General features: G+C 41.0%; 1 protein-coding gene across 6 annotated transcripts; it reads left to right on the forward strand.

The window, feature by feature from the left end:
• Positions 1-624: 624 nt before the first annotated feature.
• Positions 625-13,144, forward strand: raf1a (Raf-1 proto-oncogene, serine/threonine kinase a). 6 transcript variants are annotated; one of them, XM_056385333.1, is made up of 18 exons: positions 625-882; positions 3,962-4,188; positions 4,339-4,451; positions 4,589-4,691; positions 4,783-4,940; positions 5,459-5,548; positions 7,386-7,539; positions 8,015-8,134; positions 8,301-8,325; positions 9,124-9,233; positions 9,388-9,505; positions 9,709-9,793; positions 9,972-10,148; positions 10,230-10,276; positions 10,409-10,527; positions 10,659-10,790; positions 11,675-11,809; positions 11,918-13,144. In XM_056385333.1, exons 2-18 carry the CDS (start codon positions 3,988-3,990, stop codon positions 12,056-12,058), a joined length of 2,028 nt encoding a protein of 675 aa, XP_056241308.1. In that variant the 5' UTR covers positions 625-882; positions 3,962-3,987; the 3' UTR covers positions 12,059-13,144. The 6 variants fall into 6 exon arrangements, with proteins under 6 accessions (XP_056241308.1, XP_056241307.1, XP_056241310.1 ...); XM_056385332.1 differs by lacking the exon at positions 625-882 and adding an exon at positions 1,595-2,067; XM_056385335.1 differs by lacking the exon at positions 625-882 and adding an exon at positions 1,595-2,067 and having other exon boundaries at positions 10,409-10,494.
• The last annotated feature ends 107 nt before the right edge of the window (positions 13,145-13,251 follow it).

Below are 13,251 nucleotides of genomic sequence, written 5' to 3' on the forward strand. Positions count from 1 at the left end.
AGACCATTTGGAATGAGAATGAGAATGTAAAGAGGTCTAAAACAATTTGTGGTCAAAACAATCAAACAGTGGTGTGTTTGTGGTTCAAAATGATGATTTTATAAACATATTATTGTATAACCCTGATGCAGACTCTTCTTGTTTAATGAGCCCTGACTGCATCATATTTTGAATACAAGAAGACTGATGAGGAAACAATCCATGGGAGCTGCAAGCATCTCAGCTAACTGGCCTGAGTGCTCAGTCAGATCAATAAGTGGGAAAGAAGCATTCATTTCAGTCTTAAGGTGGCTTTGGTTATAGAGCTCTGGGATAGCAATTTCTGTTTCCCATGGTCTCCATTTTGCATCTCACAACCTTTAACACAAAGCAGGGAAAAATATAACAACCTGTGGTACATGATTTTGAATTGATTATGAGATTTATTATCATAATATTCCAAGCTCACTGAAATACAGTGGTACTGTTGCATGTAGGGTGGAGTACCTTAAAACGCTCCACAATGACAAAGCCCTGCCCTCATCTTCACAGAAACAGTATTTGGTGTTTCTGCTATTTGTTAGATAGGATATCTGTTAGAAAATGCCATTTTCAGAAAAGCAGACTAAATTGTAAAGTTACACGGCTAGATTGAAAGTAGACCTACAGTATTTTGTTAAATAGGGAAAGAACATGGCTTTATGAACCAGATTTCTGCTGCTTTTTTTTAATGGAAACAATGTGTGCTGAACCAATCAAGACATATTGACCGGGGTGTTTATGAGGCTGTTTTATTCTCAAATGGTGTCAACTCCAGCTTGTTGAGAGGACCTATGAGCCATCTGTGATTAGGGGGACCTCAGGGGACCCAGGCTGGGATGCTACAGAAATGGTGAACACATGGTGAGTGTAAGAGGCTACCGTTTCACAATGGCAGTGTTTCAGGGCCAATTTGGAAAACAAGAAGCTTATGTTTAAGCCTGTTTGACGTTTGGAAACATTTCAAACACATGTAAATTTAACAATGATGCAATTCTGTCAATTTTAAAAATCGTGATTTTTATATGAAACTTTTTTTCTGACTGTTGCGTACTGTCATAGCCTTCCTCAAGCTGAATCTTTATTCTCTTGTTGACTAGATGTGTTAAATGTAAAATTGCTGTCATGAATATCGGGAAGTCTTCAAAATGATTCCAAGGTTTCAGTGTTGCACTGTCCCGATGTCTCCAGATGATGGTGCACTTGGAGTTAATACTGGGTTACTCCTTTACTCCAAACCGGTAGTGGGCCTATTTTTGCTTTTCAAAAGATACTGTTGCAATTTAATACTTTAACGAATGCGCATTAAAAACATATATGAATGTTTCATATGCATCAGCCTTTGCGAAAAGATAAATCTCGGCAGTATGAACTCCTCGGTCTGCAGTCGTTAAGGTGACATAGATAACAGAAATAGACCTTATATGTCGTATACATGGAAGATGTTAGCATATATTAAGAGCCTAACATTTAAAAAAATCTACCGTAGATTTTTTTATGAGCAAAAACAACAGTAACACCGGAGTGGGAGGGCTTAAGTTTGTGCTATAGTTGCGCAGTGTGAGTGATGCTTGCAACTCTTGTTATGACTGCAAGGTCCTGTTTCAATCACTGGCGTCAGACGGACGCACGACACCAACTCAAACCTTTTCACCTTCTCCTGAACAAAGTAAATATTGATTTGAAAAGCGAGGCATTGCCGAACAATTTATGGGAGTTTTAATTTGAAAGTGCTCCACGGGACTTAAAGAATATCCCTCGTCGTGTCACTTTGAGGGTCCGACGGATTTTTTCCTATTTACCGCGACTGGGAGATAAAACTTTTCCTCTATTATTTTAGGTGGCTCGTAAAAGAGACCCGCCTATGACCTCGACGTTTGTGCAGTGTTGCTACATTTACCGGATACAAGTTTATTTGATACGGTTTCAGGGTTTTTAGCAACTTCGACTTTTTCCTCTTTTCTTTGAATGCGTTGCAAATATGATGATGTCACCGACGCCACTTTTTCCTGAAGTTATGGCGGAGCACAACTTTTCTAACTTCTCTTGGTAAGCATATAGGCTACAGGCTCCTAGCATTGCTACTCTTTGAGTTATGTTTGAAATGCTAACTACAACTGTTAAATCGCGTCTCCTTAAGGCAAACGACCAAGAAAATGTACCGTTTGAATTAGTGAAATTTGAATGGAAGGTGAAGAGAGCTATGCATTGAAGTTTAACGATATAGTTGGCCTCTGAGGGGCCTACAGGCAATTTCACAGTTATATCTGGATCTACCAGGCCTTAATAAAACATACGTGGTTAGTAGTAGCTTCTATAATTGTGCAGATTGTGCACACGTTTCAGTTGTAGTCGTGTCGTGTTGTCATTTTAGTAAGAACTTTGATTTAATTGCGAAGGCGTTCAGTCAGTCCAGTGAGCCTCTCAACCTAACTCTGCCAAAATATGCTAACCTGCTGACATTGATCTCACCTACATTTCTGACTTTGAAGACTTCAGTCAAGTCACAGAAACTCTTATGTGGATGCAGCACTTGCCGTGGGTTTGTAAAACTGAGTGTGGTATGTAGACTGACTACTAACAGATCTAAGCTGACGAAGTCTAATTATTCTGGACTTCACATTCTTTCTGTTGATACCCTTTCCTGGATGGATCATAGCTCTTGTTTTGAACACAATTCCTGCAGCATGGTGGGAAGGGTGGAAGACCCACAGTCCTCTAAGTTCCTGCTTTTCTGTACTAGTGACATACCGGTATGTCTGCCGTGACAGCTAACCACTAACTGCAGTAATGGTCAGTGTTAGCAGCTCTTTGTATGAGACACGCCAGAGATAATTAAAGAGTTTTGCAGGGTGAGAGTATACACACCGAATATGAAGACCAAGAATTAGAGAAACTTTTCTCTCTCTGTATGTGTGTGTGTGTGTGTGTGTGTATATAATATATATATATATATATATATATATATATATAGCCCTACAGTTTGTATTGAAAACAAAGCAGAAGAGGGAAGGTACAACTTGAATTGCAACAACTGAAGTGTTTTTCTTCAGGCCACTGACAAATGTCAAATGTCCTCTCAAGCAGATCATTTTTTTGTTTACCAGTATTTTTTTTTCCAAAGTCATTCTTTTCCATTTCTGTATTTAATTAGACCTTGTTTGTGAATTTTGTGATCCTCTGCTGTATGTACAGGTGAGTTTTAGTTGTCTTTTGTCTGACCATGCAGAAGAAAGAGTCTGCTGAAAGCATATACTGTAAATAACACGACTGACCTCTATGTTGGCCTGAGATTCTCTTTGTCTGAGTGGATTAGTTTGTCTACATTGCTCTGCTGCTGACTCTCAATGGAAAAGAAAGTTGCCACAGATGCCACTTTTATTTCAAAAACCCTTTATCAAAAAAAACCCCTCACATGTGGTATTTCATTTAATAAGCACATGAGACCACTAAATAGGTTGCAACGTACATGTCGTCTTTAGTGGAAATGGCCCTAATCACACCATCATCCAAGAGGGTTGTAGCTGGTGAGATTATGTTTGGAGATTACATCCAATAAATCCTCAATGCCTTAAACCAGTTCTGTCTTTGTTTTGTTACTTTTTCCCTGCTGTGAGAACTTGACACTATTAAAATCTGTTGTATCTGATAGGAACGTGAAAAGGTTTTAAAGCCACTTTTCAAAACTACAGGGCATAGTGTTTAATACTCCAGACAATCCACTTAAATCTGAATACCATCTAAAAGATTAATGGTGGAGTGGACTTGAAAAGATTTACATACTGTCTCATTTACACTTGCTGAGTCTGCACACCACCAATATCCTTACAAAGAGAGCTTATGTAATATTAATTAAGAAGTCAATTGGTGATGAGTGCCATCAAACATTCTAAGTACTAATACTGTTTGTGTATGTGTGTGTTTTGCTTTTCTTTTTTTCCAGACCATTGAGAGCACTTGGCTTTACTAATGGAGCACCTCCAGGGAGCGTGGAAGACTCTGAGCAACGGCTTCGGAATGAAGGACTCTGCGTTCGAGGGCCCATGCCTTTCACCAACCATGGTGCAGGGCTTTCCCTGCCAGCGTCGCTCCTCAGATGACAGCAAGATGCCCGACTCCAAGACTAGCAGCACTATCCGAGTCTACCTCCCAAACCAGCAACGCACTGTGGTCAGTTCAGTTGCACTGCAGTTAGGAGATTTTCGTACTTTCAATAAGGCCTCAGAAATACTGCATTGGTACACAGTTGTGTAAAGGCATATGAAGCAGCTTACATCCTGGAAGGTTATTGATGAATTGATTTTTGTTTTTGTTCCTCAGGTGAACGTGCGACCAGGTATGACTCTGCACAATTGCCTGATCAAAGCATTAAAGGTGCGAGGTCTGCAGCCTCAGTGCTGTGCTGTGTTCAGGCTGCATCCAGGACAGAGGAGGTGAGCTGTGGACTGTTGTGGGTTTGAAACCAGGGAAATAAGATCAGAGTTTGTGCAGATCACGTTCTCACTTGCTTTAATTATTTTGTCTGCTTTGACATCCCTCCATGGAAATCTTTTGTCTGTTTTTCTAACAGCAAAAAATTACGGATGGATTGGAATACTGACTCCACCTCTCTGATTGGGCAAGAGCTGCTGGTGGAGGTTTTAGATCATGTTCCTTTGACAACACATAATTTTGTGAGTACCTGAAGCATTTACAATGTCCTCAACACTCAGTGTGACTTTTAAATAAAAAAATGCAATTCTTTTTTTTTTCTGTCATTTTCAGGTTCGCAAAACATATCTGAAGCTGGCATTCTGTGATATTTGCCAGAAGTTTCTTTTGAATGGTTTCCGTTGCCAAACATGCGGCTACAAATTCCATGAGCATTGTAGCACCAAAGTGCCCACGATGTGTGTGGACTGGAGCAATATCAGACAACTCCTGTAAGTGTCTTCAGGTTGAAATGAAAGCATTATGTAAAAGGGACCTCTATAACTTGAGTGTACTTCTTGATCATTACATAAAGAATAATTAATTATAGGAATATAACTTACAGACAAGTTTGCCATCCTAAACCCATTCACTGTGTAGAAGCTTTTTTTAAAATTACATTTTAATCTGATTAAATCTGAAATAGGATTCGTAGTGCATCAGAAATTGTGTTGACAAGATAAAAAAAGGGAAAGCAAATTCTGTGATGATTCTATGATAGTACAGGTCTCCTGACTAGATCTAAGCTCATACATATGTGGCTTTGCATACTTGCACTGAGAATAGAAGCTTGTTCATGTTATTTTGCATGTAGCCTGTAGGACTGTAATCATTTGCAGATCCATATCACTGACAGTGAAACCCTTTTTACATGACAACCACTGCAGTCTTTAGCAGTCAGCTGTTATTTGGTTAAACATTCACACACTCTGGCGCACTGTATACTATGAGCTTTTCTCTCTTTATTCAGGTTGTGTCCAACACCTGGTGAGAGCGGTGCCCCATCACTGCCACCGCTGACGTCCCGGCGAATGAGAGAATCCTTAACACGGTTTCCAAGGTGAGGCAAAGTTTTTATCCTTGATCTGTAGATACATACAGTAGATACATGTTGCCCTCAAGAGGAAAGTTTTCCCACACTCAGGTGTAGATGATACATACATGCACAAATAAAACAATATTGTGACAACATAAGATATACATACCACAAAATATAAATTACACAAACCATGGTTGGGTATTGGGACCTCATGATCAGTGTGTTCCTTGGACCAAAACCCCTTGGCAAAAGCAGGAAGTACAAGAAAATCTTTTGGTTGAATCCACCTTTTTTATGTTGCTAGTTTGTTAGATTACTAGATAATGAATTTGAGGTGTTGAATCAGTCTATTGTATTTAGGCACCATTCTCATTTTCTGTTATTTGTCATACTTGACTGCAACACAGTTACATTTATGTTTACTCATTTGGCAGAGGCTTTTATCCAAAGCGACTTACAAGTGAGGGACAACACACAAGCTTTAGTACAGTAGGAGACGGTGGAGTAATCACTAAGTACTAAATCTATTCAACAAGACAAAGTACAAGGAGATCAGGTAAATAAGTGCAAGTTAGGGTGTTAGAGGTCTCAGGAGAGAAGGTGTTTTTGGAAGAGATGAGTCTAAAAGAGATTCTTGAATCTAGAGAGGGACGCCGCTGCTCTGATAGAGCCTAGTAGCTTGTTCCACCATCAGGGAACCACAAACAAGAACAGTCTGAACCGAGGTTGCCTTGTGTGAAGAGATGGCAATGCCAGATGATTCTTTGGAGGAACACAGGGGCTGAGGAGAATAAGCCTTTATGATTGATTTGAGTTATGTTCTCATTTCTAAAGTACCTTAATCTTTATTGAAATAAATCCTGTTTTTAATGACGTTCTTAGCTTTATGGAGGCTTACCAGTCCAAGGGCTGATGTAACGAGAGGCGTGAAAAGAGCCTGTTGTTTCAGGAGCCCTTAAAATGGTTAAAAAGCACTCTGAGCTGCCAAAGTATCAAGTTGTTCCATGCAGAGCAATCTCAAACACTCTTTTGAAACATAGTTTTGTGTTGCCAAAAGGGGGATTGTTCTGAAGGAGCACACTCCGTGGTCATAAGCGTGATGTAATATGATCTCTGTTTACATACCTCATTCAGCTGGAGTTCCACTGTCCCCATTTTAACCAGCCGCTACAGCACAGTGCAGGTACTAATTCACTAAAAGTAGGTGTACCAAGGCCTGTGACAAAATTCAAAGCTGAAAGTTTTATTTGCAGACATCAGGCACAGATCTTGTTCTTATCATTTTGGATATTTTAACTTGTTAAAATTAGATGTTGTGCTTCTAAAAGTGAACATCTCAAGTCAGACCGACATTTGATTGTTTGGAGATTAACATATTTGGCTGGTGAGCTTTGTACTCTTCAACTGAGCCAATACTGGTCTTGGCATACATCAAGGGCAAAATACCTCTGCAGTGTCAAGATAGCCAAAAATGGGGTAAGGGGAAGGCCATAATAAAATGAACCAATAACTACTTCCTCTTAGTGCAATATTTCAGTTTTACTTTGTTTTTTTAGCCGTATAATATGCTTCTAATTGGTTTTGCATTTGTGTTACCAGTTTGTTGATGGCTTAACATAAACAGATGATTCTTGAATGGGGAAAGTGAGAGAAAATGACAGAAATGAAACCAGAAAGCCCCTGCACCAACCACCACCACCACACCCACGGTGGCCCAATTTTAAAGAAGTTACAGAATTCAGGATCTGTTTTTCTGTTAAATGTCAGTGGTGTGTCCCATTTTGAAGCAGCGATACAAGATCTAATCAAACAACAGCTGCTCAATGTTACTATTTCATCCTTGTTCACCTCGTTACAGCTCAGCCCACCGATATTCCACCCCCCATGCCTTCAACTACACCACGCCCTACCCACCCACAGGTGGCGGTCTCTCCCAGAGGCAGCGCTCCACTTCCACGCCCAACGTCCACATGGTTAGCACTACCCTGCCTGTAGACAGCAGCGTGATTGAGGTAACTACACACCACACCGGCCCCTTGGGTACTCCTGTAGGTTCAGGCAGCCACTCCTAAAATATCCCCTGCCTGAGAGTGATCTTGCCCTCCTACGTACATCTCAGGCATTCCAACTATCCTACCCTTGCTCTTTTCTATCTCTTATCTAACTCGGTGTTAAGTAATCCACCTGGACAGGGTTGAGCCTGTTTTGTGTAATTCCCCTGATGGCTTCTTATTTTAGCGATTTTAAAATGTGTGACACTTGACTTCCCCCTGTTCAGTTCTAGTTTCTGCTTTTTCACTGCCAGTGTACTTGCATAATCAGTTCGCTAGTATTGCATGTTCTATAGAATATTTCCCATATATTCTGTCCAGGTAGAAACCTGAGCATCACTCACTCTTGTCATTGTTCCTTCCTCACTTTACTTTACTCTGTCCCTTTCCCTCCTGTCCTCACTGGCCTGTTGTATTGTACCCTGTTGGGGAGTAGCTAGACTGCCTGAATACCTCCCCCAGCTCCTGGTGCCATAGATTCTGGCTGAAGAGGAAAGTAGGTATTGTGCACTTCTCCCAGTCTTTTGTTGAGGCCTCACCTGAGAGTCCAGAAAAGGTTAGAAAGCAGTGTCTGTGTGCAGTCTGAATGGCATGCCTTGCTAACAGGCTATCTGCATTCACTTCTTAGTATTGAAGTCAAACCATGAGTGACAGCACAGCATGTGGCTTTTTTACTTTTTGACCAAGCTGACTGAACCTTATTTGTGTTTTTATCTCTCTAGGATGCAATGCGTGATCATGACTCAGGTAAGTGCCCACTCTGCATTTTCGTTAGCTTCATGTCATGCAATTTTCTTTGCTGCATCATACCTCCTCCCTTCACCCTCACCACAAATGTCCCCCTTCAGTCATGAGTTGAAACTTCTCTTTATGAATTTACGGTATAACTAACCCCCCCAACCCGCCCTGCCCTCAACCACCACCAACACCAAAATGGACATTTCTCATCAGAGCATTTGGCACTGAGGTCCACCCACTACATTTAGTAATCATTACAAATAGCTAAGCAGTAGAGAGTAATAATGTGAGATTAATCTAGATGTGATAGGCCATTAAACTAGAAAAAAGGCTCTGTACAGACTTTTATCATCAATCTTCATACACTTTTTCCATTACAATGGTTGGTTCTGTACTTGTGCATTATCAAATGTGACGTCCCTGTTGGAGATTTAGTTTACTGTTGCCAATCGTAGCTCTCTTTTCTTAGCGTGTGAGACTGATACAAAAGAAAGCTTCAAACAGGAGTCCAGTACATAATAGGTTTGCCTTTTTGTAGAGCATACCTGAATGTCTAGAGTGAATTATTATATCCCACTTCGTTGCATTCTAAAAAGTAGGGTATAATTGATGGTCACTAACCGGACACTAAGAACCATTGTGCATTGCACAGACTGGCAAATTTAGGTGGCCTGGGTAATGTCAGAAGAGATGTCAGACAGACTATATAGTCTTCTGCATACAATTCCCTGTACAGTGTGTAGTAAATGACAGTTTTAGACACAAAGTCTTCCATCCTGAATGCTCTTCCTCTTTGTATTCCTGAAGCCGGGAGTTCCCCCAGTCAGAGCCCTACAGGCTGGTCCCAGTCCAAAGCCCCTGCACCTGCCCAGCGAGAGAGGGCCCCATCCTTCAACACGCATGAGAAAAATAAAATTGTAAGTCCTATGTTCTTGTCTATGTGTATGTAGAGAAAATACTTTCAGAGCAATTTGTGCAATCTACCCTACAGAATGCTGGCTTGTGATAACCGCTTATGTTTCATTTCTGTCTCTCACATCAGTTGCGCCTTTTTGATTTCTGTTCATACAGAGGCCTCGGGACAAGAGGGACTCTAGTTACTACTGGGAGATTGAAGCCAGCGAGGTGTATCTGAACTCCCGCATTGGTTCGGGCTCCTTTGGAACTGTATACAAAGGGAAATGGCATGGTAGGAATGCATTTCAGGTTGGGCGGGGCACTTTCAGGTGTAACCATGAACACTTTCACATTCTCAAACTACACGTAACTGTTTGAAATAAGTTAATTGATGCATAAAAAGTTTGTAAAATGATAAGTGTGCATGTAGCATTGCTTTTCGTTTGAGATTTTATGCATCAGGGTTAGTAGCTGATCGGAGTATTTTTGTTGCAGGTGACGTAGCAGTGAAGATTTTAAAGGTGACTGACCCCACACCAGAGCAGTTCCAGGCATTCAGGAATGAGGTGGCTGTCTTGAGGTAAGAGTTACAGTATAGCATGGATACAGTGTTTGTTTTAGTTGTCTTAACAGCGGGAGTTTTCAGCTGTTTTGACAGTAGCGAAGTGTTGAATTCTGTGGGTGAATCATCTTCATCGTGAACTTACATCTTATCTTTTGTTTTGGTGATTTCCTCTTCCCCTTTGCCTCTGTTGCAGGAAAACACGACATGTCAACATCCTGTTGTTCATGGGCTACATGACGAAGGACAACCTGGCCATTGTGACCCAGTGGTGTGAGGGCAGCAGCCTTTACAAACATATTCACGTCCTGGAGACAAACTTCAAGATGATCCAGCTCATAGACATTGCCAGGCAGACAGCTCAGGGCATGGAGTAAGTCCTGAAGAGTGACATTTTTTTCATTGAACGAATAAAAAAAAACAATATCTCATCTCATTTCTCTCTCATTTACAGCTATCTGCATGCAAAGAACATCATCCACCGTGACATGAAATCCAACAGTATCTTTTTTATCAGCTATGTTAAAGCCTGTACTTGTACTGCATAAAAGATGCAGATAAAATGACTTAAGGTGCTGTAAAACGAGTTTCTTAAGTGTGTTTTTAGCTGTAAATTCCTTGACAGTGGTGTAGACATCTTCTTGCATGAAGGGCTAACAGTGAAAATTGGGGACTTTGGCCTTGCTACAGTGAAGGCCAGGTGGAGCGGCTCACATCAGGTGGAGCAGCCTTCTGGATCCATTCTCTGGATGGTCAATATCACAGCTTTCATTTCACTACAGCAATACGACCACTGCATTGAGAGACTTAAGTTGTAAAACACAAAAAAGGAACAAAATAAACAAACAAACTTGTGCTTATGTTTTTTCTGTTATGTCCACAGGCTCCTGAAGTTATCCGGATGCAGGATAACAATCCCTACAGCTTCCAGTCTGATGTCTATTCCTATGGAATTGTTCTCTTTGAGCTCATGACGGGAGAGCTCCCATACTCCCAGATAGCAAATAGAGATCAGGTAAAGTTTCATTATTTAAAAAACAGGCAGTTTAGTGGTAATGCGGCTCATGCATTAAGAGGGTCTAATGAGACTGACCCATTTTGTCCTCCTGCAATTATTTTTATCTTGCAAAATCTATTTGCAAAAGATTGGACGCGTTTTTGCCACATTGTTAGATTTGGTCATGTCAGAAAAAGCTGTACCACCACAATCAGACATATATCTAGCTCTGGTCCTCGCCTCGGTCCCAGTGTCAGGCTGCAAACCTAGGCCAGAAGGTGGTGGAAAGACACTGGGCCGCTGTCTGAAGGGGGTTGTTGAGCTGGCCTAAGGCCAATCATGGAACAGAGGCGGGCGCCCTGGAGCCACTGGCCTAATTTTAGACCCCGTAACACAACCCTGTACGTGTGTGAGAAAAGGGGTGCTTGGGTACGCATATGTGGTCTGTGGTTTTTCGTCCTTTTACAGGCCACAAGACCTGGTCTATATCGTGTCTGGCTCTTTGTTCAGTTCAGTTTACTGCCTGTATCGGAATCAGGCTAAAGTTGCTGTACAAAGTGTGCCCATAAGTGCTGTTATGATCCACTGTTGTACTCCTAGTCTCCTTGATACTGTAGAATGACTTTGTACTCAGCTGACCTGGCAAGCACATAGAGTACTCCTATCATCCTTTATCTCTGCAGCATCATGCACTCATGCCTTTACAATAGCTCCAGTGTTTTAGATGCCTGTCACCTTAGACTCACTGGTCATATTTATAAAGTATCTCTGAGGTGGACTGCTGATTTAGTATTGATCAGGTGTCTCTGACTATCACACTGACTTGGCTCAATAGTTCAACTCTGAAATATTTTATACACATTTTTTAGTCTAATCTGTTTCCTTGTGACTCCCCCTCTCAGATTATTTTCATGGTGGGAAGAGGCTATTTGTCCCCAGACCTCAGTAAGCTCTACAAGAACTGCCCCAAAGCCATGAAAAGGCTGGTGGCTGACTGCATCAAGAAGTCCAAGGACGAGAGGCCGCTCTTCCCACAGGTGAACTGCTTCTCTTGGTAGTTGTAGACATCAAGCTGAACCAAGAGTGCTTTATTTAACTAATATTTTATTTTTCTTCTCATTTATGATTTTTTTTTTTTTTTCCAGATCTTGTCCTCCATCGAACTTCTCCAGCATGCCCTCCCTAAGATAAACCGCAGTGCCTCAGAACCGTCCCTGCACAGAGCCTCTCACACTGAGGATATCAATGCCTGTACTCTGACCTCCACCAGACTGCCTGTTTTCTAGAGGCTCAGACAGCACTGCCCCTCCTCCTCCTCTCGTTCCACTTCCCCTCCTCTTCGAAATAGTCCAAATGCTCAGTACAACCAAATTCTCTACATACAGATGCCAATATAGACATAAAAATGTACATGCAACCATACATAAACCCATGCTAATCAATACATTATGTAAGGAAAAAGAGTCAGAAAAAGTACATCTGTGATTAACTACGGAAGGGAGTGAGTGATGATGGATTGCAGTGGGATGTACACATGAAGAGGTTGGCATAAGATACATGGAGGTGGTGCCTTGCTTTTCACTGCACGTATTAAGAAGTATGCAGGGGCTCCACGGTGGCAATGCATTTGGTAAAAGTTGTAAATACATGCACGCACACCTACCTAAGACAGCGATTAATGGACATTGAAGGAAGCTCAAGACAGACAGATGTCTCTCTTGATTCGGGTTCTGTGATGTGAAGCACACCCTTCTATCTGGTCGCGCTGGTTTCTGATGAAGAGGACCTTTAAAGCTTACCTGCCTTAAGAGGAAACAAAGCCTGGACTAAGATCCTGCACAACTTCATTTTCCTCTTGTTATCACAAACAAAGCCGTTGGATGTAGTCCATTTAGTTGCACAGTAGTAGTTGATTTTGCATTGTCTTAAATGATAATGGAGTAGATATGGGAAATTGATGTCTTTTTTTGTTGTCTTTGTCGTCTTTGACTTCTTTCTATCGTCTTTGTTTTTTTTGGGGGGGGGGGTCTTTTTTTTTTTGGGAGGAATTATAGCCTGTCAGACAGCGAGCAGAAGTGATGATGGAAAATTTTGCACATTTTAGCAAAAGCAATGGTTATGTTCCAACAGTAAACACAATGGTTTCCTAGCTCTGAGTAAAATGATCTGTAGATACCAACACATTCTCATCGGTCCTGTCATGGGTAGGTTATCATGAGCTGGACATTTGGCAGTTGTCTTAAATATTTAAAATGATTTGGAAACTAATTTGTATTTGTTTATCATGTCTCTTTCAGGAGGTTAAACGTTTTATTGTGAACTTGGTGAGAAAGTTGTCTGTTCAATATTTTAATAAAATTAAGTTAAATTTCTTTGCCAATTGGTCATCTTTTGTTACTTCTTGCTAAAGACAAACATTGTTAAGTCAATATATGTTGTATTGAGACTATATATCATTTGACCTTCATTTTAAATGCAG

This window comes from Seriola aureovittata, chromosome 9 (assembly GCF_021018895.1).
Source record: "Seriola aureovittata isolate HTS-2021-v1 ecotype China chromosome 9, ASM2101889v1, whole genome shotgun sequence".
NCBI classification, from domain to species: Eukaryota; Metazoa; Chordata; class Actinopteri; order Carangiformes; family Carangidae; genus Seriola; species Seriola aureovittata.

Excerpts from the sequence above, each read along its gene's own strand:
- raf1a (XM_056385333.1), top strand. The coding sequence starts at position 3,988 with ATGGAGCACCTCCAGGGAGCGTGGAAGACTCTGAGCAACGGCTTCGGA. Across the intron at positions 8,326-9,123 it reads AATGCGTGATCATGACTCAG|CCGGGAGTTCCCCCAGTCAG; the intron begins GTAAGTGCCCAC and ends GTATTCCTGAAG. Across the intron at positions 9,794-9,971 it reads AATGAGGTGGCTGTCTTGAG|GAAAACACGACATGTCAACA; the intron begins GTAAGAGTTACA and ends CCTCTGTTGCAG.